This window comes from Phoenix dactylifera, chromosome 8, assembly GCF_009389715.1.
Source record: "Phoenix dactylifera cultivar Barhee BC4 chromosome 8, palm_55x_up_171113_PBpolish2nd_filt_p, whole genome shotgun sequence".
In the NCBI taxonomy this organism is placed as follows: Eukaryota; Viridiplantae; Streptophyta; class Magnoliopsida; order Arecales; family Arecaceae; genus Phoenix; species Phoenix dactylifera.
In genome coordinates this window covers 25,336,442-25,363,960 of record NC_052399.1, presented here as the reverse complement: position 1 = coordinate 25,363,960, position 27,519 = coordinate 25,336,442, and the positions used below count along the sequence as shown (strand labels likewise).

Here is a 27,519-nt window from a genome sequence, read left to right as displayed (position 1 = left end):
TTAACTTAAAAAAAAAGATACTGTATTCTAGAATATGTAGGTCCATGTAATGGTACAAACTTCTTCGCAGAGTAACAAGAGCTCTTGAGGGAGCAGAATACAAGAAGAACAAGATTACAATTGACTCGCACCAAAATAACAATCTAGAAGGTTCAGCCTCAGTTCAAGAAATGGTGATCCAGCTCTAAATCCAGCTGCTGCTCCATGTCCACAGGTAAAGTCCAACCACCTTTCACAAATAGCAAGTCTCTCTCTCTATGGGAAAGCCTATATAAAGCAGAAAAAAGAAACATACCTAACATGATCCAAGGATGACTGATTATTCACACTTGATAGATCGGTATATGTGACGGACGAATAACAAGGCAGCACGGAAACCAATGGCCCCGAGAAGTAGGAAGAAACCATAGCAGATGCAAGCCATGTACCCGAAGAAGAACGACGTTTGCATAAAACCTGACATGTCGGACCGAGCATGGTAGTAGTACAAGCAGTACCCATAAATGAATAGACCGGTTGATCCTCCGCAAAGGAATGACCTGCATCAGAGCAAGCAGACACAAGGTTTCAAAATTCAAAGACATGTACACAAAAAGAATTTGAGGTGCATCCCTAATTTAGAAAAGCTGCATACGAGCACCAGTGCAATCAGCAACATGGTGTGCCAACTAGTGCATGCCCCTGCGATCTAGCTCGGTAGCCCATGGCCATCCAAGAGAACATTTTCTTTCATGAAACAATATCAGCAGCCAGCAGCAAATACTCAAAGCTAATGTAATTTTATCATTTACATACACCAAGCCAACTTTAAATTCGGAAGAAAAGGTACAAAATAGGAACCACTAACTAGATCCGTTGAGTTTCCAAATTCATGCATCACCAAGAGGAGGATATATTTTCAATCGAAAACATTACACATGCTGTATAAAATAAGCAATCTGAGCTACTGATCTTTGTTAGTCTTTTTTGATAAGAGTATAAGGCTCTCGGCATGAGTTTTACTCATTCCAGTATTTTTTGGATGAAATGTTCAGGAACAGATCAATTGCACCTTCTTTTGGGACACATGTAAAATAATGCAGAAAATGGACAAAGTTAAGAGGCAGAAACAAGGATATGTATATGCTTCTAAAAAAGGCTGTTTACATATAGAGCTGCTGAGTTTAACCTAAGTCTTTTTAGAATAAGGATATCACTACATAATGCTGCATGGAAATAAGAAGTAAGAACTATAAATAACTCCAAGTCTTCAACAATGTTTTGTTCTAAAAACCTATACCCATTTTTGGACTCTCTCGGGCTCAACTTTAAAAGACCTTCTAAGGCAGCTCTGCAGCATTGACCCAGGTCCAAAGAATAACAATACTCAAATCCTATTGGTGAACTATGCATGCTATAGTTCACAAACTGCACATAATTTAAAGGAAACCGCAAGCCCAGGAGCAAATAAGTATTATCTTCCATAATAAGGTCATGATGATAGGTATCTTGATCCATGTCAACTATTAAGCTAACAACAGAAACCCTAAACCCTAACAGCAGAAAACCTCTTTTAAAGCATAACTTCATTGCCATGTAATCAGCAACGTAATGGTGGATGATGTTTTATGTGAATTCATGAAAATCAAGACACGCAAAGGAGAGGATTGGAATATAAGATCACGCAGCAGTCCCCGCATGCATTAATAACCTACTAAATCACCATAATAAGGTCATGATGATAGGTATCTTGATCTATGTCAATTGTTAAGCTAACACCAGAAACCCTAAACCCTAACAACAGAAAACCTCCTTAAAAGCATAACTTCATTGCCATGTAATCAGCAGCGTAATGGTGGATGATGTTTTATCTGAATTTCATGAAAATCAGACACGCAAATAAGAGGATTGGAATATAGCATCAGGCAGCAGTCACCACATGCATTAACAGCCTACTAAATCAGGCCGAACTTCAACTATCAGTCCAGAAAACCATCATTTCAATACCTTTATTTGAACATATGCTTCATACCAAACTTCCAACTTTTGGAACCTATTTAAACCAGATTCCCCGTTCTTAACATATTGGCTCATCAAAGCCCACCACCTAAGGCTCCTCTAAGCACTTCTACCTTGCTGGCTAGCAACAAATCCCTTCGATTGAAGCAATTATACCATCTTTTCAGCTATTTCATAGGCTCCACCACTTATGAACATCTGAAACTTCTTGTCTCGGATGCATAGATAGGGCTGGTGGCATGCACTGGATGTTCATATCTCTGACACACTGAACATCAACTTGATCATTTTTACAAATAAGTTGTTTAAAAATTTATAAATTATTGTAGTATTTCTGTTGTCTTTTTTATTGCCCTTCAGACCTTAAATTTGAATATCTATTTTATTGCACTGGACTAATTGCAACAAGGCAGTTTTAAGCAATCTAGGCTTGAGCAAATATCAATCTGACTTGAAAATTAGACTCATAAGTCCATTATCTAAAACATAAATTAGAAAACATATATAACCAACGTGTTAACTGTGATCGGAATGCATGTCTAATTTTAAATTAAAGGTTCCATAATTTAAACTAACTGGAGTTGAAATTTAGCATTTCATGAAATGAACAAGCATTTATAAAGCTGTAGCACACAATACAACTGTAGAAAATAGCATTAACTTCTCACAGATGAGAGTGCACAGAAAAGAAAGCACAAAACATTAAAGACAAGATGGATTGTCACTCTGAATGCCTCAGAACATCCATATGATGTAGACACCTTTCTCTTTAATGGATAAATTTCATATAGGCTATAGATCTTTCGAATTCAAAAGTGTTTAAGTTGTACAATTTACGCAACCCAAGAGCCAAGATACCTCTAACTCCATTCCCTGACCTCCCTTTCCTTCTCATGCACACCATAAATGACTCCATGGTCATCTTTTCTGTAGGGTCCCAGATTTACCTTCCATTGTTTCACTTTTCTCCATAAATAAGGGGGGAGGGAACACATGGGCAGTGACAAACATAAGGAGATGAAAAGAGCTAACTTGTGATCCCAACTTGAAAAGTTCAATGCAAGATCCAAAGCTTTTGAACCATTATTTTTCAAACAAAATGTCAACAATTAAATTATTAGATCACCTTCCCTCAGTACTAACAAAGGAAATGGGTACGATACATGATAAAAAAATACAGATTGTGACAAGAAACAAATTCAAGAACTTCGAGGAGAGAGTTTTGGAGTAGTGTGCATTTATATATACAAAGTTTTTAGCTTAAAAGTTAGTTTTAGTGGCATGTCACTAGTACAAAGGCATTCATTGCAGCACTCATTGGCATTTCCCTTACAGGATAAATACAAAATTTAATCTTGTGCAGATTAACTTCCGAAAAATCAGCAACAAAAGGTGATCAAGAAAAAGAAAAAAAAGAAACTAACTAAGGCCCCATGCATACCAAGCAAAAGTTACAAAGTTATATAAATAGCAGGCCTGGAAGGATCTGGAAAACCATTAGAAATATATATGTAAAGAGAGTCTCAATGCAGGGACAGCTAACACAAATAATATGAAATACCTATCAAGTCAATGGATAAACAAAAATATCTGGCTTACCTCCACCACCATTCATGATCTTCAGCAGCAAGTTGAAAGTAGGTCAATGCGACAGTTATGAAGGCAGTGACTATGAGAAGAATGATAAAGACTATAAAGAGGATGCTGTAGATTGTGTAAATTCGGTGGCCCCAGACACTTGCAAAAATGTAGTAAAGTTCGATATAAATAGCACTAAAGGGTAGAAAACCAGCCATTGCCATCTGCGGAATAGTTCCTCTATACCAAGGCAGAGGTGGGATTTCTCGAGGATACTTAGTAGTGCGACAAGGAGCCTGGAATTCTGCCTTGCTGTTCTTGCCAGCAATCCCGCCCAGAACAAGCAGAGGAGAAGTTACCAGTGTCCATATGAGAAGAATCACTAAAATAGTGCCAAATGGGAGTGCTGCTGTAGCACTATATACAATGGCAACAGTGTTCAGAAAGCAGAATGTCAGGAACAGAGGCCCGCAAAACAGGCATCCTGTCATCAGCAAATTCCTTACCTGCAAACAGAAATGTGAAAATAGTAACAACAAATACTTCCATTTATTCATCCCATACATTTTATTTGCACATATTGCATATGTTTGAAAAGCAATTACATGTTAAGACTAATGAATGAAGAAAAAAATGAAACATAAAATGATAAATGAAAAGAAAATTAGGGACGCACCCAGTTTGTTCCTTCGAGCTGAAAATAGAAAGAAGTGGAAGTATAACCAGCTATACCAGATGTAAGTGCATAGATGACAACCAGTGCAGTGAAAAGAGCACCTCGATTGTAAGGGTAGAACACCCCAACTAAAGCCAGAATAAATATGAAAATTGCACTGCCAAGTATGCCACACAAAAAAAAAACAGTATAAGGAAGATGAAAGACAAACAAATCATAGTTTGCTAGATAATATGTGGACATTTAAATAAATGATACATCTATTAGTTGAACATATTATTTATCAGTAGTGCATTCAGATTAACAAAATCAAACAATACAAGATTTATATCCAAAGCTTACAGAGCAAATAGCTGAGTGCCAGAACCAACACAGGCAGAAAAGAGTGACTTGTGCTTCGGGAACCTAAAGACATCCCCATGGATATATTTCCATCCAGTCTCTTCCTGGTCTTCAGCTGATTCCTCATCATGAGCATACCTTTAATCATAGAAGAGAGATTAACAGAGGGTTAATCAATTGAATGTTGCGACTATATTTTTAAGCATATAAAGAGAGCAGATAAATTATTCTATTGCTCTCTTTCTCTAGCATGCACAGAAACACACCATCATGATCTGCAAACACCTCTGAGGACCCGATTCCTGTTCCGTAAATCCAATTAAAAACTTGATACTAAAATCTCAGAGATTACTAAGAATATAGTTTATAGCTTTAGACTTCAGCTAGCACCAGTATATATCTTCTAAATGTAGCATGACAAGCTAATATTCTTCCGGCACGAACAACTCCATGCCCCATCCATGCATTGGGCGCCATACTGTCTCATCTGAGGCTATATCAAGTTCATCTTGGGCCATATAATCTGGGAAGGTTTTGCATTTACCAGTGGTGAACACATTGTGATTCATACAATTTTCTAATATGTTCCTATCATTCTCATACTTTATATAGTTAACTATAGATAGCATTGTAGACTTTTTTTTTTACACAGGACTTTTAGGCCATCAAAGCTTGTTAATTGTTATCTTTAAACAGCTCAACAAGTAATAGAATTTTAAGAGTATGCCAGATACAGAATTCTAATTGGTGACTGACTTCAAAACAGTAGCAAACAAGGATTTGAACATCTAAGTAAAGATTTTGAATGAAATCTCAGTATTTCAATAATAAATTTCAAAATCATAATAACATATATAATATTGGACAATGTTTATCACCATATATTTATGTTATATACTTATTGTTCTAGCAAGTAGCATATTTTGTCGGTGTCATAGCTCGTAAGCCACTATGTTACTTCAGCCCATATTAATTGCTGTCCAGTGGAAAATGCACGAAGTGGCATGTTGTGCTTTCAATAAGATCTAGAACTGACAACCACAATATTATCATAATATACAATAGCAGCATATTATGAATCAATTGCAAGTTCCAATAACCAGTACCTATATATACACATAAAATACAGTTTTCAAAAAAATCTATGATGGCAACATATACTGATACAGATCACATGTGTCTTCAAGAGCTACGTTGACATACAAAATAATAATTAAATCCAAGAATTTATTGATTTTTGAAAATTGTTAATCCCTTGCTCCAATAAAATTTGCACATAGTTTCTAACACATATGATAAAGTATACTCGGGTCCAAAGTTCGCCGTCTCGGTACCAAATTCCGTACCGGTGCCACACTAGCACAGTATCGATACGATACGATACGATACGAATTTTTTTTGGCATACCAAGTGTCAGTATGCCACCCGTATCGGATATCGGTATCGAACTAGTACGGTACGGTATGTTCCGTGCCACCCGATTCGAGCCGATATGGTGTATCATGCAGTTAGGTCAATAAAAGGATCGAAACAGATGTGTTGCAGCAATATGGATGTCCATGCTCAAATATATGAAAACACAAATCAAAGTTCATGTAGTTTTAGTGGAGTTGTTAATCTATCGTTTTTCAAAAAAGACCAGGTTTTATAGATTCTATCTCAATTCTACTTATATTGCTCTTAGAGATCCATTGATTTTCTATATCTCATGTGCCGTGTGCTAATTTCCAAGCATGCGCTTAAAATGGAAAAAAAAAATAAAACAGAATAATGTAAAAAAAAATAAAGAAATTGAAAACATTCTCACTTGACAAAGTCATTCTTTAACACCCGCATGAGAATCGTGGCAAGAAATCCAGTCAGCAGAAGAACCGTGACGCATGAGTTAATTATGGAGAACCAATGAATTTCCAAGTGATGTGGCAGTGATGAAGTTTGCGAATACTTATCCATCCGGTTCTCAAACGGTGTTCTTGTCTCCTTCCACTTCACTGAATACAAGAACTCCACCTCAATTTCCCTGTCCTTAGTGACATCAGCCAACGCATTGGGATCGGTGTGGGCATTGATCTCAATCACACGGTCACCGTTGTATAAGACCTCAAAGTGGATATGCCTGTAAAGGTAGTACTTGTACTCATTCTCATCAGTTTTGCCTTCCCTGTCAACCTTCCCAATGAATCCCCAAATGGGGAGGTCATCGTAGTACATCTGGAAGTAGTAGTCCTTGAGGACTGCACTCCTAAACTGGGCCACATCTTCTCCCTTCAGCTTCTTCGGGCACACCACTTTGGAATCCAGATCGACGCGGAAGTCAAGCTTGTATGGAGCATCGACCAGGCGGTCCCCATTCAGCACTTCACCAAGAGCTTCTGATTTCTCCTTCACATGTTCTGTTTCAACACATGATTGATAAAAAAACAAACTATACGTAGTATGAAGCATGCGAATACATAAAACAAGGTAGCATGAAACAAGGTGTGTAACCAGACCTGGAATGCAGAAGGGGAGATCAAAGTACCTATACGTCTCACTGAAAGAAGGAACACATGAGTGCAATTAGAAATCATAACATTTAAGTATTGAATCCAAGTCAAAGAAGAAACAATGGAGGTTGCAGTGAAGGGTGTCCAACAACTACATCTTGTCATAATGGTCAATCAATATAATCTCAAAATCTAGAACAACTTCCCATATTCTGATCACAACTAAACAAGGCCTAGTAGATCTGAACAATCTTAACGGAAAGAAACCTTTTTTCATGAAATTTCTTCTATTTTGAATGGACCAACAATTTCACAGTCACAAATTCTCCTTAACTTACAAACTAATCAAATAATTATCAAACTTTTACGACTAAAAATTTATATTTTGGGTACAACATCTACCAACTCCCCCATTACCAGTCGAGTAGCGATGTTCCCCAGATTAAAATCCCCAAATTCATCCAGATCCAATGGATCTAAACTAATAGAGGTCAAATCAGATAAAAAATCCCATAAGTAAAAAATAACCAGACCAGACAGATCCCGTATCAAACCCGACATGGCATCTAGACCCTAGAAATCTAGCAGATCCGAAAGGGACAAGAAGAGATCCAATGCCAGAAGAGGCCATTTCAGCCAAAATAAACTTTATAAAGGGGAAGAGATGAACCCTACCTGGGGTTGTGGAAAGGGCCGACCTTGTTGGCGTATAGAGGGACCGCCTCCCCGGCCTTGTAGCGGTGATCGGACGCGTCGGCCGCCACTCCGGCAATCCCGTAACATAGACCGAAAACCGCTGCCAACGCCGCCACCAAATCCATCGGCTTCTTAATCCCCATCTCCTCCCCTCGCTCCCTCTCGCTCGCGCTCTCTCCGTCTCTCTCTGCTTTGACGCGAGAGGTATTTTATAGAAGAGAAGCAGCTCGCCGACGCCGAACTCCCTTAAACGAAGCACTAAACGAAGCACCAAAAAATAAAAAAAATCATATATACATATATATTTGGACCCCAACCCAAGTGAGTTGAAGCGAGGGCGAGCGAGGACTAATTGGGTATGTGGGTCCTCCAAAAAGTGACGGCCAACCGGTTGGTGGCCGGTCAATACGCATTTGAGCCGGGTTTGTTGTGGGCCAGGTGAGCCGGTGTAACAGGTTGGCATGTAGGTGGTGAAGAATATGTATTTAGGAGCATGGCTAATTTTGGGCTGAAAACATAGGAAGATAAATTGAGATCTTGGAATTAGCTGAGATGAAAAGCTAAAAAAAAAAAATAAGTTATAGTGATATAAATATCTTGATTGATATATGGTGATTATTATAGTACAAAATTGTTAGAATTCATTGATTAATTGATTGTGCTAAACTTTGTCGGCCTTATCAAACTTCGTCAGCCTCCTAATTTATATAAAGGCTGCTTCTGTACATTGTAACAGACAGGCAAAAATATAATTTTCATCTCTTATTTTTTTTTCAACAAAAATATTAGCCAGCAAGCAATAGAGAGAGGGTACGTATTATTTAAGGCATTGAGTTGATTTATAATTTATAATGCTATATTTAAAAATATCTCAAAAATATCAATTTATATCAAACTAGAAATATAAAATTGATGTTTTATATGTAGTACCGGTTAGTGCCAAAAATATTAAGCAAAATGACATCTGTTAAAATGGTTATTAAAAAACTTGGTTTTGCACTTTCCTTCAAGCTGTCACTTTCTGTGTTGGTGATGGTTGATGGGTTTATTGCTTTGAAGCTTCATGATCAAATTTCAAGATCGTTCAATATGGATTGGATCGATAGCAATTTCAAGTTAGAGATTTTGCGAAAAAATGGATTTTCTAGTTAGATCAAATACTAGATCATTCAATCCTAAATAAGTAATCCAACTAAAAACTCATTGTTCCAATTGAATGACTCAAATTTTCAGGCCCAAGTGCCTCTTCTAAAATGTACTTGGAGAAGTTATATTTTTATTTATACACTTGTATTTATTATGTCATTGTTAATAGTCATGCTTCAGTGTATTTTTTTTCTGCCATTTTTGAATTTTGCTTAGGGAGCTAGGATCAAAAGCAAGAACTTGCTGGTACCTCATCATTTACAAGACATATTTCCATCTATTTATCCTCTATATTTCTATTAGCTAATTTCTAATTTTATTAAACCAATATCAGGCTAAATGGCTAATTATTTAGCACAAAGGAGCCAAATTGAGTGTCTCAAGAAGCTCCATCTAATTAAACATCATAGAAAGGTATGTAGGAATGTCAACAAGGACAGACACCGAATATTTTATCTTTCCTCGAACTGAACATGGTGGTTTTAAGCAAAATAAAGTGGGGATGGCTTCCGTGATGATTTTAAAAATTAAAAGCTGTTTGGTTTCAATTTTAATTTCAAAACCGAATCCGATACCGAACCTAAAACTAAACTCGATACCGAACCTGAAATTGAATATACCCAATAGTTAATACCCTCAATATCCTTTGTATTTAGTATAAATTCAAATTAAAAACTTCATGAGATAATCTGGATCATTTTCTGTCCCACTCAATGACTCAATCTAGACTGCACATTCTCCAAATCTAGAACAAAGAGGGATAGATTTTTTTCCTCCCTTTGATTCGTCATGTTAAGTTCATCAAAATGCATTTGTATTGAAAATTTTATCATTATATTTTTTTTGATATAGTTGGACTAATTTTTAACTTGAATAATTGTGTTTGTTGGATGGTTTTGTTATTATTTATGGATATATATATTAAATGAGCTGGTATGTTATAGTATGAAAATTTATAGATGATATTTTTAATTTGAAATAAATAAAAAAGTTAAAAGGTTTTCAATTTTTCAATTTTGATTTTTATTTTGCAGTTTTTTTAGTGGCAATTATAATTCTTTATTGCAAAAATCATTTGGTTTCCATTCCAGTTCGAGAAGCGGTGGTTTATTACCAAATCCACCCCTTGACATTCTTAAAGTTAGTATATGCATATCATTCTTAATTCTTAAGTGCGGTCAACTAATAATTAACTAATAAGAACTGTAGCTTCTACTATAGTACTATAAACCCCTAAAGTCTTGGATTGCCTATGCCAAATAATAAATAACAAAATCTTTAATAAGAAAAAAGTCCATCCAAACTTTAAATTAGATTGTGTTGAGCCTAGCATAGGCTCAAAGAAGGCTTGGTTGATCGGCCTACAAAATTAACTAGGTTACTTGTGAACCCGGAAAACAATTGATAAAGATTTTGATTGAGTGACCTGGAAATATCAACTAGGTTGGTTGTAAATCCAAAAAATAATTAGTAAAGATTTTGATTGATTGACTTGGAAAAATTAACTAGGTTTTGTTGTGAACTCGAAAAACAACTAGGTTGTAATATGGGTTATAGATTATAGTAAAATTTCCAAGAGACCTTGGAAAGTGGATATAGGTGCAGGGTTAACACTAAACTATAATAAATTTCTTATGTTTGCTTTGTTTGTTTTACTTGCTTTTATCTTTAGCATATCTGTTTACTGCTCATTTGTTAAATTCAATATTCATCAATTAAACATTTATTTTCATTGCATTATTGATTGAAGTTTTTGAAAAACCTAATTCACCCCCTCTCCACTCTTGGGCTGCATAACTGGGCGACAATTATCATATCACATGATCTCATGTTAATATCAACTCTTATAGAATGAATCATATTGCTTTTACAATATTTTCGCCTTAAAAACAAACAATAACTTAACATTTATAAATTACTAAAAAATATTTTACTAATCTAAGTATCTATAATTAATTTAAATTTGATATGTTTTAATCTTTTAGAAATTATGAAGAATATATAAATGTCAAAGATTCAATAATGATAATTATATTAACAGAGAATAACATTACCAAAATGATCAATTAATATTCCAACTCGACCGAGTTATAATCTTAGAAAGTAAGATTAAAATGTGGCTCAATCTTTTTTTGACTTGTCAATCTAACTGAATCATAAAAGTCTTAGCAAGTTCCAGCCGAGTTTTGATCTTTTTTTAATATATTTTTTACATAAATATAAAAAATTACATAAATACCCTCATAAAATTTGCTCTATATATATATATATATATATATATACACATACTCTAACTTTCTTTTTTTAACATATCTACCTGTAAGGATATTTCAGTTATTTTAGCTTTAAGCCGTTTAATTTTTAACAATGTTAGATGGTACAAATATAAATACAAAAAAGAAAAATAAAGAAGGATATACATGTAAATAATAATTTTATGAGGGTATTCATATAATTTTATATATTTAAGAAGGTGTACATGCAAAAAAAAAACAAACTAAAAAAAAATATTATCACAAACAAAGAATAAATAAAATAAAAAAATTATAATCAAAATAATAAATAGAAGATGCAACCGATATAATGCAAGCAAAGAATCACTTCTCGAAGGTTAAGTAGAAACTATAGGAGATAAGGCGAGTTTAATTCTGTGCTCTGTTGTGCCTAGGATCAGGCACTTGCTGGTTGGCTTAAGCCAAGGCCTAACTCCATTGAAACAGGTTCCTATCAGTTCATATCGAACTGAACCAAAACTAAAACTGAATGGGCCTAAACTGCTTACAACTAAATGGGCTCAAATTAAAGAGTTCAAAAAAGCTCACATGGACCCAAAAAACAATATTGATAGGCTTTGAAGGGCTTAATAGCTAGAGGAAATTAATACTTGGTAGGTTGAGTCTAAATCTAGTCTTATATTTTGAAGGTGAATTTGAACGTTTATTTAATCTCATCAACATAAAAAAGAACAAAAAAACCTCTGAAAATAGGTAGGTTTCGGCCCTTTGGATTACAAAATGGTTCAAAGTACTTAAAACTCTTTTACCGTGTTACAGAATAAGAAGGTCAGCCTTGACAGCACTACGATGCATCTAGACACCTCAAGTTAAATCCTCGCCAAGATTAGGGATCTTGGAGAAGGCTGAGTCGATAAGATGATCAATTTTTGCTCCTACAAATTGAAATTGACGTTTATAATTTAATTGATGAATTAACTTTTTAACTTATTTTTCCTTTGAGAAAAACCTACTCTATGGAATTAGATGGCTTTAGGCTTTATCTAATAGCCTCGATCCCCATGGAATGGTAAAGCTAGGCTTACCAAAGTAGTTCATGTCTAAAGGAACATACTAAATTAATGGTCATATATATATACCATTGTAAATATAGCTTATTGCATATTTACGCTCCGAATATCACTATTGTCATATACCTCTCCAATCACTACGTTTTTGTGTGGATAACCCCATGTTAGTTTCCGGTTGCAGTATTAATAAATAACCATTGTAATTAAAAAATCATTTTATTATTTTTTCATTAATATCCTTGAAATTTGATTAAAAAAATATGGCACTTTTCAAAACAAACTAACTTTTAATTTCTTCAGATATATTAACATGAAAGGGTACTAGTGTTAAATGATACTTAGAACAATTATTCATTAACACCTCCAGCCTAAAAACTAACATAGGAGGCATCCATGCAAAAAAGAATGATATGGAGGGTGTAAATGTAAATAGTGATTAATAGGGTAAATATGCATAGATCATATATGCAAAGATATATATGTAAAAAAATAATTTGGGCATAACAAGCCAAAATCAAATTAACTTAGGCTTCAGATAGGCTTGAGCTAGCAAATTCAAATCTTAAATTATTCAAACCTACAACTCGACTGGCTTGAAATTGGCCTAAGGCTTTCAAAACAACATGGAATCAAGAATTAATATTAGTTTACCATCATTGTCGAGGCCTAGACTAATCACATAGGAGTTACGTACTCTTGAACATACAAAAACCTAACTATGTTTCGATGGTTACAACTCCGATCAGTCTATTGAGAACATGTTGGGCATAAGTCCAAGTATAAATGTCCATAAGTTTAACCATGCCTACAATGGTCAAATATAGAATAGCGAAAGCAAGGGCTAAGCCTAAGTTATGTTTGAAGGCTCTTTGTACACTAAGATTTGTGGTGAGCCTAAATTGTCAAACCTAACCATGTTTCGATGGGTACAAATATGATCAGTCCATTGAGAATGCGTAAGGCATAAGAGCTGCGAGCAAATCAAGTTTATTAGCTTCGTTTGTTGACATCACATTTGAAGTAGGTGAGCTATGCATGGAAGCTTGCTTTGCATGATGTTTGGACCTTAAGAACTAAAGTGAGAAAGTTTTTAGATATTATAGCAAATTTGAACTATATGAAATCTAGAAGCTAGAGTCATATCCAATCTAGATCGAGGAATAAAAAGAGAGTTGCTGCCTCAACCTCATGTCACCAAACAAATGACCTTTTTTCTTCAATATTTCTGATCCAATTTTGTAATAGAGCCCGATGAATGATCAACCACTACTTCATTACATATATGCACCATTTAGTATTTTGGAACATAGTCTGCCAATCCTAGTAGAAGGGAAGGGATTGAAAAGTTTTATGTTCAAAAATCTAACCCATCCAAATATGCAAGTTTCATAGGAGATTATTCATAATGAAGTTGGATAACTCAGCCGCCCATAAGAGTTAGATTGTTCTAGCCGAATTGTATTTGTCTTTGTATAAAACTAATTACATTCGCTCAAAAAAAAAACTTATTAGAACATTATACTTATAAATTTATCTTTTGTTCTTGTACAACATGTTGACACATAGCTAATCTCAAATTTATCGGGTCGGGTCGGGTCGGGCTGGGTCGCACTTGCCTGACCCTTACCCGGTTCATTTTAATCCTTGCGCCCCAAGTGTGATGCCAAACCCCTAGCAATTTAGGTAATTCATGGAATGCTAAAGGAAATTTTAGTCAGATAAAATTTTGAAAAGGACGGTACGGACAAAACGGCCTAACCGCCCAGCTCCCACTCCACCTTGGCTCTATAAATACCCCTCTCCGCTCCCAGCTCCCTCCACTGCACTCACTCCCCACTTCTTCTAGAAGCGTTCATGGCTTCCCCTTCCCCTCTCTCCTCCCTACTCTCTCTCGTCTCCCTCTCCCTCCTCCTACTCTCCTCCGCCGCCTTCCAGCCATCGCCCCCTTCAGCCTCCGCCGCCGGATCCGGTTCTCCGCCGCCCCAAGAACCGCACCAGGCGACCCTCCTCGGCTCGATCCTTGCCAACCTCGGCTTCCAGGAGCTCGCAATGGCAGTCCCCGCCCTCGTCTCCTCCGCCTCTGCCGCCGCCTCCTCCTCCCCCTTCACCGTCTTTGCTCCCTCGGACGACTCCATTCGCTCCTGCGCCGCCTGCTCCCCCGCTGCCCTCCTCCGCGAGCACCTCGTCCCCGGCCTCTTCTCCAAGATCCACCTCTCCAAGATCGCCTTCGGCACCAAACTCGAGACCGCCAGCCCGGGCCGCTGCCTCACCGTCACCTCCACATCCCCTCGCCCAGGATCCAACTCCTCCTCCCCCGCCGCCGTCAAGATCTTCGTCGACGGCGTCGAGGTCACCCGGCCGGACCTCTTCAATGACGGCCGGATCGTGATCCACGGCCTCCAGGGCTTCGTCAGCCCCCTCTCCCCGCTTTCTTGCCTCCAGGACCACATCCCCTACCCCAACTCTTACTCTCCGCCGGAGATCGCCGGCAATATCCACAGATCAGCGATCGTGCAGCTCATGCTGCGGGACGCCATGGTCCGCCTCCGCATCAGGGGTTACAGCATCCTCGCCCTTGCGATGCGTATCAAGTACGCGGAACTCGCCGGCCTCCAGAACATGACGGTCTTCGCCCTCGACGACTCCGCCATCTTCGCCGGCGGCCACGCCTACGTAACCAACGTCCGGTTCCACGTCGTCCCCAATCGCCTCCTGATGCACGCCGACCTGCTAAGGCTCCCGGCGGGAACTGCCCTCCCGACGCTGGTCCACGGCCAGCACCTGGTGGTCACCAACTCCGGCTCCGCGGGCGCTGCCGCCGTCGGTCCCTCCGGATCGGGCCTCAGAATCAACTACGTGCCGATCAAGGCCCCCGACGCGGTTTACAACTCCAAGATTGTGGTCCACGGCATCTTCTTGCCGTTCCCGCACCTGTACCAGGCGGATATGGCGGCGGCGCGGTCGGCTGCAGCGCCGCCGGAGGAAGGGATCTTTGAGGCAGCGGCGCCGACGAGGGCAGCCTTCGGCAGGAGGGGGGCCTGCGGCGCTTCGGGTGCCTCCGCCGGGTGCTCGGAGATGGCACCTAGCGTCGCTCCAGCGATCTCAGCGTTTGTGGATCTCGACGACGAGGGACTGTGACTTGCCGACTCCTTATCCCTTTTTTCGCCGATTTCTCACTCCACTCGGTATTTTCGATCCTTTCTGATATGGAAATGTAGAATGGGATTTCCGAGTCTCTGGTGCTAATTGCGGTTACAACAGCAAAGTTCTTCGTTCTAGTTGTTTGTTCGATATTTTGCTCCGTCTCGTCCGCTGTTCTTTCTAAAACATGACATTCTAGTTTGCATTTCTTAAACAAAGAGAAGAAACCAATGGCTTCCATCTACTAAATGAAATAAAAAGAAATCCGTGTCTTCATTGACAAACAAAGGAAACGAAGCAATTGAGCGGATTTAACATTAAACCTTCGAGGACAGTAGTCTGATTGCCCAAAACCAATTCCGCAACATTTCGGTGCTTCCTCTGCCTCAGCCTCATTGCTTCTGGTCATGTTCTCTCGGATTTGAAATTGTTCATGACAGCTACCTGTAGATGGTGTTCTTTTTTGTGGATTCTTATCCTAAGTAGGTATTGTGGTAGCACTCACATTCATATATGTGAACCAAACGTAAACAGTTATGACAAATTCAAGGGATGCATGGCTGTCAATGGGAACGGTTGAGCCCTCAGACTGAAAATTTGATAAAAATTTATAGGGCCCATTTTTAGCCCAGCCCGGCCGAAAAAGAAACTATCAGATGGCTCAGGCTCGCCCCCCATGGGCCTAATCCAGGCTCTAGCCAGGCTTCGGTCTCAGGCTCAACCTACTCCCAAAATGTCTACTCCCTAAATATCACAAGAAATGTAGCTTTTGAATTACATTTTTGATTCTCTGGTTTAAGAGGTCTGCGAAAATGTGAAACTTCTATATCCAGCTGGTTTTTTGATTCTAGGTTGCTTCCGGTAAGTAAACATGAGAGCCATATTAAGAGGGAAAAAAATTGTGAAGGCTAAATCCAGTGGAAGTAGGGGAGGGGGGAGCTGGATTTTTTTATTCTAGGTTGCTTCTATTAAGCAAACAAGAGAGCCATATTAAGAGGGAAAAAATTGTGAAGAAAAAAATGAACCGGTTTTGTTGAACCGGCATTTTAAACTAACATGAGTACGGAGATATCCATGTGGATAGTAAAAAATGAGAATTTTTTTTTTTGTGTCTAATAGAAACAAAATTTCAAAATAAAATATAAAAATAAAAAACATGATAAATGAATTATGACCATCCAATGTCTTATGTGTACCTCTCACGTGCACCATTCATGTGGCATATGCGACCTTCTTGTAGAATGCCAGAACTCTCCGGTTTTGGGTTCGCTCCTGCGAGTCGCTGCTTCGGCGGTCTTAACGGATCCTTTTAATAGCGGCCGGGCGGAGGCTCGCCTCATCCCATCGCCGTCTCAGACGAAGCAACGAAACCCGACATGGAGACCGAAGCCGAGAAGAACGGCGGAAGAACAACCGACGAAGGAGGCCGAGGAGAAGACCCCCAGCCAAATCCCCCAACCCCCTCCTTGTTCCCTCTCTTCCCCCTCTCCTCAAACCCATCTCCGCCTCCCCTGAGCTCCTCCACCGCCTCCCAGTGGCTCTCCAACCCTAGCTTCACCTTCGACGTCTCCTCCCTGCCGGGATCCGGCGGCGCCGGCCCCGTCGCCTCCTTGCCGCAGGACTCCGACTCCGAGGACGAGGCTGCCGCAGCCGAGGCGGCCCCTCCGGCGCGGCCGCCGACGTACGATCTGGTGGCCTCCTCGCCCTCGGCGTCCTCGTCGGAAGAGGATCGCCGGTCGAAGCGCAAGGAGGGTAGGAGGAAGAAGAAGAGGAGGAGGAGGGAGAGGGAGGGGCTGGATGACGGCGCTTCGAGGAAGTCGGGGGTTCGAGCCTGGGTTGGGTCTGACACCAAGCCCGCCAAGGATTACTACTTCGATCTTCGTGGGGATAGGGATAATTTGGCCTTCGGGAGCCTCTATAGGTATGTTTTCCTTTCTGTAAAGCTTAGATTTTGCCTTAATTTAGGATTGAAATGGTTTGGTGGAAAATTGATTTTAAAACACTCCTTTTGTTTAAATCTCGTTTGCTATTGCTCTCGTTTTCTGTTTTTGTTTTTCAAGATTCCAAGAGGAAAAATGAACAGCATGTATGAGAGAATCCTTTTTTTTTTTTTTGTGAAATCTTTAGAGCTTTAGGAAGCCAAGATTTATTACTTTAAAAAAAAAGTGAAAACAAAGGCAAGGGTTGGCAGAAGTTTTGTGCAAATGCTATCTTCAACGTCCCTCACTGTGATATTTCGCTAATTTGTGAAGAAACAATGAAAAAACGACAACAATGCCAAACAGGCCCACAGCTAATATCAGTTCTAGCAATAATTTCTAATAAAATGTCTGTTAAAATTTTTTTTTGGCCTTAAAACTAACCAATGCGAAGGCTCAGTTCACTTGTTGTTGGATGCATCCATTATTTCACGGTCTTTTAATAGTGTTTCTCAATATACTTGAAGAAAATACGGTCATGAGAAATTTGGACATGTAGAAAGAGGTGACAAGATAGGTGAGAATGAAAGTACCAATGCCATTTGTCATGGTTTTAAGCACATGAGGTAATGATCAAGGGTGAAGAAGTAATGATTGCTTGAGTGAGCTATTGTTGTTGAGGTATGTTGGAAGAGCATGGGATGATGAAGCTTGGGTTCTCACTAATATTTGAATCTAGATGAAGTCTTTCTTCGATAGAGTTTGATTTTTCTTGGAAAGAGCATATTTAGGAAGATAAGTATGAGATTAGTGTTAGTCTTTGAATTTACAATCCATCACAATAGATGCAGAAGATACTTTCTAACTTTTTACCTTAGGATGAGTTCTATACTTGTTTGATCGTGGTAACTAGTTCTTTGTGTTGACTAAATATATGCTATCAATATTGTTATTCACGCCAAATATAAAATTTGAATTCATCTTTGCTCAACAAAATTAATAAAATATTTCACACCTGGTTTCCGAAATCAACAAGTTTGATTTATGCAATAATAGAACTAATTGACCCCAATTAGGTTAGAAAGTACATGAACAACTCACTTGTCAAGGTTGAGGGAATGAGGAATCATATATAATTTCATCTTTAGGCCTTCTTTGCATGCTTGACCATACCTGAACACCTTTAGATCAACTTTAAAATCTCTCTTTGCACCTTGTATCTCTTGAAGTGAATGGATAGTTTTCAACCAAAAAAAAAAAACAAACAAAATCTAACATGAAAGCCATTCAGAATTCATGTAAACGATAAGGGAATAGGTGGCAAGGACCTCAGGGTGGCCTATGCCAATGTCTTCCTAAAATATAAAAGATGGCAAAAAATTAAAAAAGAACAAAACAAAGCTTGGGCTGACTTTAAGGATGCTTTGATACTAGTTAGAATCTTTATAGATCATACTTTGCTTTAAAATATATTCTGCACTACTTGAAAAGATAAATCAGTCCAATATTTGTTTGTTATCACATGTAATGCTGATGTGCTAAAGAAAACCTCGTCACATTTGATGACCAGAGTGCCAAATATCTAGAATGCTACCAATGACTTTAACAACTGCATTATGAAATTACGGAACTAGGACTGATATACTACTAAGGCCAATTATAAGGGAAAATACTTTAAAGTCTAAAATACACGTACTCAAATAACCATAACATCATTGCAATTTAACCAGAAAATTTCAACACCTATGTTTGCACAGTGGACTCTCGTGTTTCCTCATTGAGCTGGACTTCTTATAAATTTCCTAAAGTATTCCTTCAGGGTCTTAGGGTTGCGAACCCTCCCTTAGTTTCTCATTGACCTTTTAGTTCTTCATCTTCCCCATCATATTTTTGTTTTTGTATAACTACATTGCTTACTCTTTTATCATGCCAGATTGAAGTCTGATCTACATAGCACAAATTGTGATTCCATCATAGATAAATTTTGAATTTTAAGGATTATGCTGATCACATGATGGTGTTGGTACTAGATGGTGTGTTGGAAGAGTTACAACAATATTTGCAGCACTTTGAAATATCTCCTAAGATATTAAGGACACATAACTTAGAATTCTATTTGACATATTGAAGAGCGATCATATATCAGAGGTCTAAAAGGGTCCTGATTGTTCTTTAGTTTATTTGATAATAGAAATTTCAAAAGAACATATTCCTATAAATTTGGTCTTTGAATCTCTTTAATGAAAGATCACTTTTCTTGGTAAAGATGGTTGCAGTTAGTACATTAAAATGTTGCTTCCACATGCTTCAGATTTTAGCGATGCATCAGACTTCTGTATTGTGGTTCTTAATGTTGCAAATCATATTTCTTTGACCTTTACCATTTTCTTAAACAATACATTTGTTTGATGAATGAAGGCATCAATTACCAATGACTCGCATCTCATTGCAGTGCACAAAGTAATAATATTACCACCAAAAGTAAATAATGATTCTATCCATGTACAAAATAGATTCTTTAATGATAAATACGTGAAGATATTTGTTGATGTTCAAATGAAGGAAAACTTTTCTCACCATCAACTCTCTCACTGCAGCAGATGTTTCATCATCAATTATGGGAGGATTGAAATGCCAGAATTATTTGTCTAAATGTCATTAATATCTAAATCATATCTTTCATATACTGTATTATTAGTAATATTCTTCCAGAATTAGCTTTGGCACTAGGTAATTGGTTACTCAACAAATTAACATGCTAGTGTATGTTTGTGACTTTGTGTTACCTTGAGTCTTAATTTTAGCCATAGGCATCCACAAAAATTAGGTCATTTTTGTTTGTTTTACACTTGGATACAAGTCTGTGAGAAGAAATTCTTGGACGTGGGAAGAACCTGATGCTCAAACATGTCTGCACCAGACACATGTACCTGAGTCCATGTAACTGGTCTAGATCATCAAATTTTCTCAAGGTCATGTCGGTGGGGTATCTTGTTTCAGTCTAAAACATTCTAGAACTTTCATTATTAGACCGTCGGCTACTATGTTTTATATCAAATGTGGAGTCAATATCAAAACTTGATTTTTGTCCTGTCTCCAAAATTGAAGTGGAGTTTGTTTAGAAGAGAGGAAAACTTTTATAGGATCAAATGCATCGCAGGTTAAGACTATATTAAGAGCTCACAATGTTTGGCTGTTGCCATTATTTGAATAATATGATTTTTAAGTCATTAACTCCTATTCGAGTCAGGAAGTCTTAAAGAATCCTTGATTAGTTATATATTCAGAGCGAAAATTGTTGTTCTTGTTACTTATTCCAGGTTTCCTGAATACCATGTGCCTTTTATAGTTTGAAGGCATGCATATTGAGCATTCTGTCTATATGTCCTTTATTTATTTTTCCATGATTTTGCTACTATTAGAGCTTGTCATATACTTATTCAAATAAACCAAACCAATGTACTTTTTGATATGTTTGATTTGAAAGATGTGCACATTTATTTTGATGCAATCTGGGATCTTTAAGAAAATAAATACATTGCTTTCTTTTAAGGGAGAATCCATAAAGCTTGTACTTTGCACTATGAGGCTTATTTTTTGCCATGTTGAGACATTAAATACCTTACCTTTGGCTTCTGCAATTTATAAAATGTATTAAGCTAGTCGTACTATTGATTGTAATTCATTTAAAAGTTGCTTGGTATCTGTATTATTTGGTATCATGTACTTAAACGGGTATAGATACAATTTATGAAGGCAATCATTTTTTTCTCTGTTTTCGCGATGGACTCAACATATCTTCTGCTCAAGGTAGAGTCATTATTAGCATGCTAAATGGTTTCTCAGCCTTCTTTCTTATTTCTTTGTAGACCATTTCCTCTTCCTTCTAGAACAGAATGTATGATTGTTATTGCAACTTTAAATGGCTTTATAGTAAATTGAAATTTGCTTTTACATATGCTGTAGCATAACAGGTCCCTTATATTTGAGTCCTTGTTAATGTCATTGAATTTAGTTGGTCATTCTCCAGGCATTATGCTTTATTTGGAGTTGGGAGTCAAAGTCATCTAATTATCATCAATCTAAGCTTTGCTTTTTTCGTTGATTTCCATATTTTGCTGTTCTTGTTCATTCAGCGTCATTGTCTCCTTGAATGACCGTCGCATCATTCTTCTGTGGTTAACTTTTTCTATGCCACTGCTATTTTTTAGTTTAAAATGTGAAATTCCTGAGTTTGTATAATTTGTTAAAGAAAAACTCAAGGAAACCAAGCATTTTAATTGCTAATTTGACTTTCCTGTTTGTGAAATGAAAATTGCAGAATGGATGTTGCACGGTACAAACTCCAGAATAGGATAGGATTTTCTGGGATTAATGTGCAATTGTTTTATCATTGGAAACCTCCAAACTCATGTGTGGATGTGGATGGAGATCTTGATGTACTGGACAGTAAATTGAGAGCAGGAGGCCGATATTATTCAGTGAAATATACTGCCTTGGAACGAAACAAGGGTTTCAAGCATGCGAAAATTGTTGAGAAGATGTCTTCAATGATTCCTGGAGAATTTATCCCTCTAGCAGAGCTGCACTCTTCTCCTGAAAATGGTAAAAATGTTTCAATAACAAAGGGAGAGGTTGAGGAATCTTGGGAAGATGAATTAATCCAAAGAACGAGAGAGTTTAACAAAATGTCCAGGGAATTTCCTCATGATGAAAAAGTTTGGTTAGCCTTTGCTGAATTTCAGGTATTTAACTGATATATTGGTCAATATGTGAGTTAAAAATGTGGGGCTGAACAAAGATTACTTTTATAAACCTATCTTTTCCAATTTTTTTGGCAGTTCATAATACTTAGTGTTATCATGAATCTGCTTAGGTTCTTGCAATCTGTCATGACCAGATTGAACTGCATTTCCAACATTTCTCATTCTATTTGCTATTCTTATTGTTTTTCTATTCAAGCTGTAATCGGCTGATCTACAATTAATTTTCATCTTGAAACCTAGGATAAAATTGCAAGTACTCAACCTCAAAAAGCAGCTCGCTTGCAGACACTTGAGAAGAAGATTAGTATATTAGAGAAGGCTGTGGAGCTTAATCCAGATAATGAGGAACTGTTGCTTTGTCTTCTGAAGTCTTACCAGGGAAGAGATAGCACTGATACTCTTATAGGAAAGTGGGAGAAAATACTCATGCAACACTCTGATAGTTGTAAGCTGTGGAAAGAGTTTTTACTTCTCTGCCAAGGAGAGTTTTCCCGGTTCAAGGTTTCTGAAATCAGGAAAATCTTTGCTCATGCCATCCAGGCTATATCTTCAGCTTGCAGCAAGCTCTGTAGGCAGGTTCTATATTTTGCATTTAATTATTGCTTTAAAATAAGTCTACTAGGATTCAGTTTACGTCATTTTGTTTATATCTTCATATTTGAAAGCTTACTGCTGAACATATTTTAGCTTATGTATTATGATTTCATAGAACTTCTAACTTTTCGTGGCTGTCAATGAACAAAGTTCAACAAGCATGATGAACTACATTTATACTGTTGCATCACATGAAAAGCTTGGCATATCTGCAGGGCTTCCTATTTAATACTTCACACTTCATCATTTGACCAATTGATCTATATCCACGTGTTTATGTTGATGTACTAACAGTGACCTGGTCATATGTTGTTTTCAGTTCATGTGTTAATTGGCTGTCAGGCTTAAGGCCTAGCTTATTTTGTAGTTTCACAAAACTGGCAGCAATCTTTAATTTAGATATATCAAGCAGAATATTTTCAATTTGGCCCATCATCAGCTTTCCCAAGTTTTTCATGCAAAAATTTATCTTTTGTTGATTTTGGGAAGAAACATGTCATGAAGAAGATTACTTGTCTAATAGAACTGTAAAGGGAAAGTTGTATAAGATACTATTATAATGCTTCATAGAGTCAAAAGAGTTATGCATTCACTCTGATGTTTTTTCTTGGTGGTACTCAGGGTTCAGTGTTACAGGTCTAGTTAGCCATGTGCAATGTTGTCATTGGCAGCAACCTAGGTGCTTGAGCATGATTACCATGTAGACTACTTAATTGTGTTTTATTTGATATATAGTTGATATGATATGCGTGTGTGTGTGTGTGTGTGTGTGTATATATATATATATGTGTGAGAGAGAGAGAGAGAGAGAGAGAGAGAGAGAGAGAGAGAGAGAGACTTAAAGTTCGCCTAGACTATGCTATGCCTTTAACCCTCAAGAGGTGCCTACTGTTGCCAGTGCTATCATTGCAATATAGTTTACCTTATGACAGTGGAAGCTGATGACCACATTCCTCTTCTGTGGAATGAACAATCTTTGTTACGAGGGGGGTGTATCCATGTATGCAATAAGAAGAGTTATAAAATTTTAAATAATACATTCCTTTTGTTTCTCTTTATCTTAAGAACTGTCTTGAGAGAGTCATAGGGGGCATAGATATAATAAACAGATAGTATAAACTCTTGAATGTGTCATTATTAATGAAATAATACCAGAATATCTGTTTATTGATCCTTGATTCTTGTATGCACTGCATCTTGTGCATTTGCATGTAGGTACCCCATATATGCAATTGAGCCAATTGCCTGTTGGCCTCACTTGTGGAATATCTAGCGAATTAATAACTTGGTTTCCATTTTTCATTACTTACACTGCTTAAATCAGTTTTCTCTGAAAAGTGTTCACGAGGAGAGAGTGCACATGAGAGAATAAAAGGAGAGTGCATATGTAATAAAATGTTGTGTCAATAAATCTTGAAAATGAGATACATAGAAATAAAAATATTCTATCTGGGTGTATAAACTCTTCTTCTCTCCCATTACATTCTAGCAGTCCCCTATTTAATCATCATTAGAATTGATATTTAAATTGCTCTTCTTTGTCAATTATCCATGAGAAGGCAACCACCCTTAGATCATTCTACAGAGTTGGTGTGTAATCTCAGTTTTTGTTTTTCCATCATTAATTTATATCAGTCACATGTGTGCGGAGGGTCCAATACTAGCATGCTTAAGTATACTCAAGTAACTTGTCATCTACTTAAGCATGTGTTTGTATATTTGAAGCTTATTAAGATTATTAAGTCTATGCGAATGAATGCACAGTTAACTATCTGTAAATGCAATTTGCACTTTATTATGCATATATTAATTCATGGATGTCAAGTAAAGTAGCTCATGCATATATAAATAAGCATATACGATCCTATTTCAATTGAAAAGGTGGATGAAGATGTGTAGATTTGTGGCACAAATTGATGGTATATTGCCCACTGTTAGGGGCTAGGGATATTGTGTAGCTAATCACGGGCCGGGCCCTAAGCCGAAACTTTATTCATTTTTAATCGGGCTTTGGGCCGGGCCTATTTAAAATTTGACCTTTTCCGTGCCCAAGCCCGGCTCATGATCAGCTCTGATATTGGTAGCTTGTTCTTCATAATGTAGTGGCATGCATCATTTGATGTGATGAAGCTCATTATGTTTGTTAATAGATCTTTTTTTTATCAAATAAAAAAAAGATATAAGCTCACTATAAATATGATAAGCTCATTCAATATGATTAAGTTTTTATTTTTTTGTCCTGAATATATTTTTCTTTGTTCTCTTTCACCTTTGATTTGTGATAGTACTTTGAGCATCCTTGCAGCAAGATTTGCTTGTGTTATTGGATGTTGAGAGGAAGATGATGTCTAACTTTCTTCATTGCTTTACTTTTATGTTGATTCAGGAAGTAAACAAGATTGTGAGAGTAATTTGTTTGCACGTTTTATGTTTCTCATTTTCTTAGAACTTTGTGAGTTGCACCTCATTTTTGGTTTCTCTACATTTTCTTCTGCAGGGTAGTCAAACTGATAGCCTGCAATCAGTGGATTCATCGTTGGCTGAACTAGAACTTGGTCTGGTTGATATATTTGCAGGCCTTTGCAGGTTTGAGTGGCAAACTGGCCACCAAGAATTAGCAACTGGATTGTTTCAAGCTGAAATAGAGTACAGTTTATTTTGCCCATCCTTGCATCTTGGCTCACAAAGTAAACAAAGACTCTTTGAACACTTCTGGAATAGTGGTGGTGCCAGAATTGGAGAGGATGGAGCACTTGGCTGGTCCTCGTGGCTGGAAAAAGAGGAACTATCCAGGAAGAATGATTTTACAGAACTAATATCTCAAGAAACTGAAGAAGGTGGCTGGACTGGTTGGTTTGACCCTTCATCAAAAAAGACTGGAACAAGTAATGAGCCGGAAAATTCAATGGTGACTTCTCTGGGTGATGAAAAGATCGAGGAGAACCCTGAGACCGAAGACACTCCACTGGAAGATGATATAGAAACATTACTAAAGAAGCTTGGAATCAACGTAGATGCTGAGCTTGATAGTGAGGTTAAAGATGCAAAGACTTGGAATAGATGGTCTGAGGAGGAGCTATCAAGGGACCATGAGCAATGGATGCCTGTTTGCGAACATTCTGGTACTTGGGTTTATCTCTTTTTCTTCATGGATGGCTGAACCTTTCCTTTTCATGGTTGGTTTTGCCTGATCTTTATTGATATATTCTGTTTGACTTAAAGTTTCATTACTTATCTGACCGTTTCATCCTCTGAACTGACATCTCTGAAGGTGATGATGGAAAATCAAGATACCCTCCTGATGATAATCCAGACAAAGATGGCAATGAACAACTTTCAAGGGTCATCTTGTTTGAAGATGTAAACGAGTACCTTTTTTCTTTGTCTTCAGAGGAGGCTCGTTTCTTATTGGTGTGCCAGTTCATTGATTTCTATGGTGGCAATATTTCTCAATGGTTAGTTATCCATAGACTAATATCTATGTGATTTTAGTTTTATTTATAATTAATTTTCTAGCCATATGGTATATCGCACTATCCAGAACCAGGTATGACATTGTTGCTTTGATGTGAACTTCCACTTTTTATATATTATTCTTGAAGCTTACCAGCAATTGAACTATGAGCTTTTGGAACATCAAATGGTTTTATTGCTCGTTATCTTGTTGTGCTGTCATCACTATCTAATGAAAAACTGGAGTGTGGTGATTTGCGGGCCAACTTTAATTCCACAAAGAAGCATAAGAATTCTTTGTCTGCAGGGACCACTTTGATGTCTTTAACAGTTATAAATTTCAAACTCTGGCTTGCTTTTAATACAGCTGTATTATAATATCTGAAACATGCTTATATGATTGAAGCTCTGTACCAAAACTTATTTACTATGGTAGACAGTAAATTAATATTTTATATTGTCAAGTTTTGAGTATCTAAATAAGCTAATGTATTAACTACAGATCAGTGTGAAGCCACAGGGATTGGCTTGGAATTCATGAGTGTAGGTTTGTTTTTATGAAAACAAGCTTGAAAAATTATGTATTGTGATTGCTGGTTGGAGTTTTTTTATTCAGTTTAAGCCTGGCTGATGTGAGCACAACTAGTTGTTTTATTCAAATTTCTTCAAATTTCTGTGGAGGCCGGCTTTTAATTTTGGTTCCATTTTGTTTTTGTCTATGGTGTTAAAGGAGAAGTGGGAAGATGCATCCAGCTAAACTAAAATTTTATGATGAGATAATTTGGTTATCAAATGGTTCACACTTTCCATACCAAGTACCATGCGGCTTTGGTACCAAATTGGTATGGTATGGTACTATACTATATTAACACTCGGTGCATTGAAGTGTAACAAATTGGTGTCGGTTCACTATTTTCTATTTTTGTGTTTTTTCACTTTTTTGATTATGGTTATTTTAAGGTTTAGAGATCTTGAAAATGTGATTTTAAGGTTATTTTAATGTTATTTTCTATTATATTGGTATCATTGCTTGATGGCTACATCATAAACCACCTCCTTCATTACCATGAACTACATAAAATGGATCTATGCTCTTAAAAATAAAAGATATTATCTATTTTTAGATATATTAGTGACTTTTATAATTTAATTTCACTTAATACATTTGGTAATTATGAAATAATGTAAAAACTATGTATGTTGTCCTAGAAAATATGTTCCAATTAGTAGTATATATTGCCATATGTTTCATGATTTTTAGTTGAATTACTAAAATTTAAGTTATTAAACACTTCAAATTTTTAATTTACATTATATTGCAAAAAAAATCTTAATTACTTCACAAAATACTTCTAAATTATCTATTTTTAGAATATTACTTTTTTTAAATTTTATATATTTTTAATTTATTTTTAGCTAA

At 37.1% G+C, this 27,519-nt stretch overlaps 3 protein-coding genes across 5 annotated transcripts in view; 2 read left to right on the top strand and 1 right to left on the bottom strand.

The window, feature by feature from the left end:
- Positions 1-8,046, bottom strand: LOC103708611 (transmembrane 9 superfamily member 2-like). The gene is made up of 7 exons (XM_008793622.4): positions 7,756-8,046; positions 7,087-7,127; positions 6,402-6,987; positions 4,595-4,732; positions 4,253-4,409; positions 3,598-4,082; positions 1-539 (listed from the first exon to the last, which is right to left on the bottom strand). The coding sequence occupies exons 1-7, from the start codon at positions 7,917-7,919 to the stop codon at positions 320-322; spliced, it is 1,791 nt and encodes a 596-aa protein (XP_008791844.2). The 5' UTR covers positions 7,920-8,046; the 3' UTR covers positions 1-319.
- A 6,020-nt stretch (positions 8,047-14,066) lies between these two features.
- LOC120111794 (fasciclin-like arabinogalactan protein 21) lies at positions 14,067-15,530 on the top strand. Its single transcript, XM_039129696.1, has one exon. It carries the CDS (start codon positions 14,081-14,083, stop codon positions 15,362-15,364), a length of 1,284 nt encoding a protein of 427 aa, XP_038985624.1. The 5' UTR covers positions 14,067-14,080; the 3' UTR covers positions 15,365-15,530.
- Positions 15,531-16,627: 1,097 nt separating this feature from the next.
- Positions 16,628-27,519, top strand: part of LOC120103720 (nuclear exosome regulator NRDE2-like) — a 31,805-nt gene continuing 20,913 nt past the window's right edge. Inside the window, exons 1-5 of one of the 3 annotated variants that reach the window (XR_005513106.1) lie at positions 16,628-17,288; positions 21,608-22,031; positions 22,293-22,628; positions 25,144-25,768; positions 25,918-26,101. Coding sequence is in view for 2 of the 3 variants with exons in the window: in XM_039129358.1 (XP_038985286.1) it covers positions 16,744-17,288; positions 21,608-22,031; positions 22,293-22,628; positions 25,144-25,768; positions 25,918-26,101 (2,114 nt within the window). In the remaining variant the exon portion in view is untranslated. The remainder of the gene's footprint in view (positions 17,289-21,607; positions 22,032-22,292; positions 22,629-25,143; positions 25,769-25,917; positions 26,102-27,519) is intronic. The other 2 variants (XM_039129358.1, XM_039129357.1) reach the window with 2 other exon arrangements.

Coding starts and splice junctions, on each gene's coding strand:
- LOC120111794 (XM_039129696.1), top strand. CDS start 14,081: ATGGCTTCCCCTTCCCCTCTCTCCTCCCTACTCTCTCTCGTCTCCCTC.
- LOC103708611 (XM_008793622.4), bottom strand. CDS start 7,919: ATGGGGATTAAGAAGCCGATGGATTTGGTGGCGGCGTTGGCAGCGGTT. Junction 6,988..7,086: donor TCTCCCCTTCTGCATTCCAG/GTCTGGTTACAC, acceptor GTGTTGAAACAG/AACATGTGAAGGAGAAATCA. Junction 4,083..4,252: donor AGCTCGAAGGAACAAACTGG/GTGCGTCCCTAA, acceptor TTCTGTTTGCAG/GTAAGGAATTTGCTGATGAC.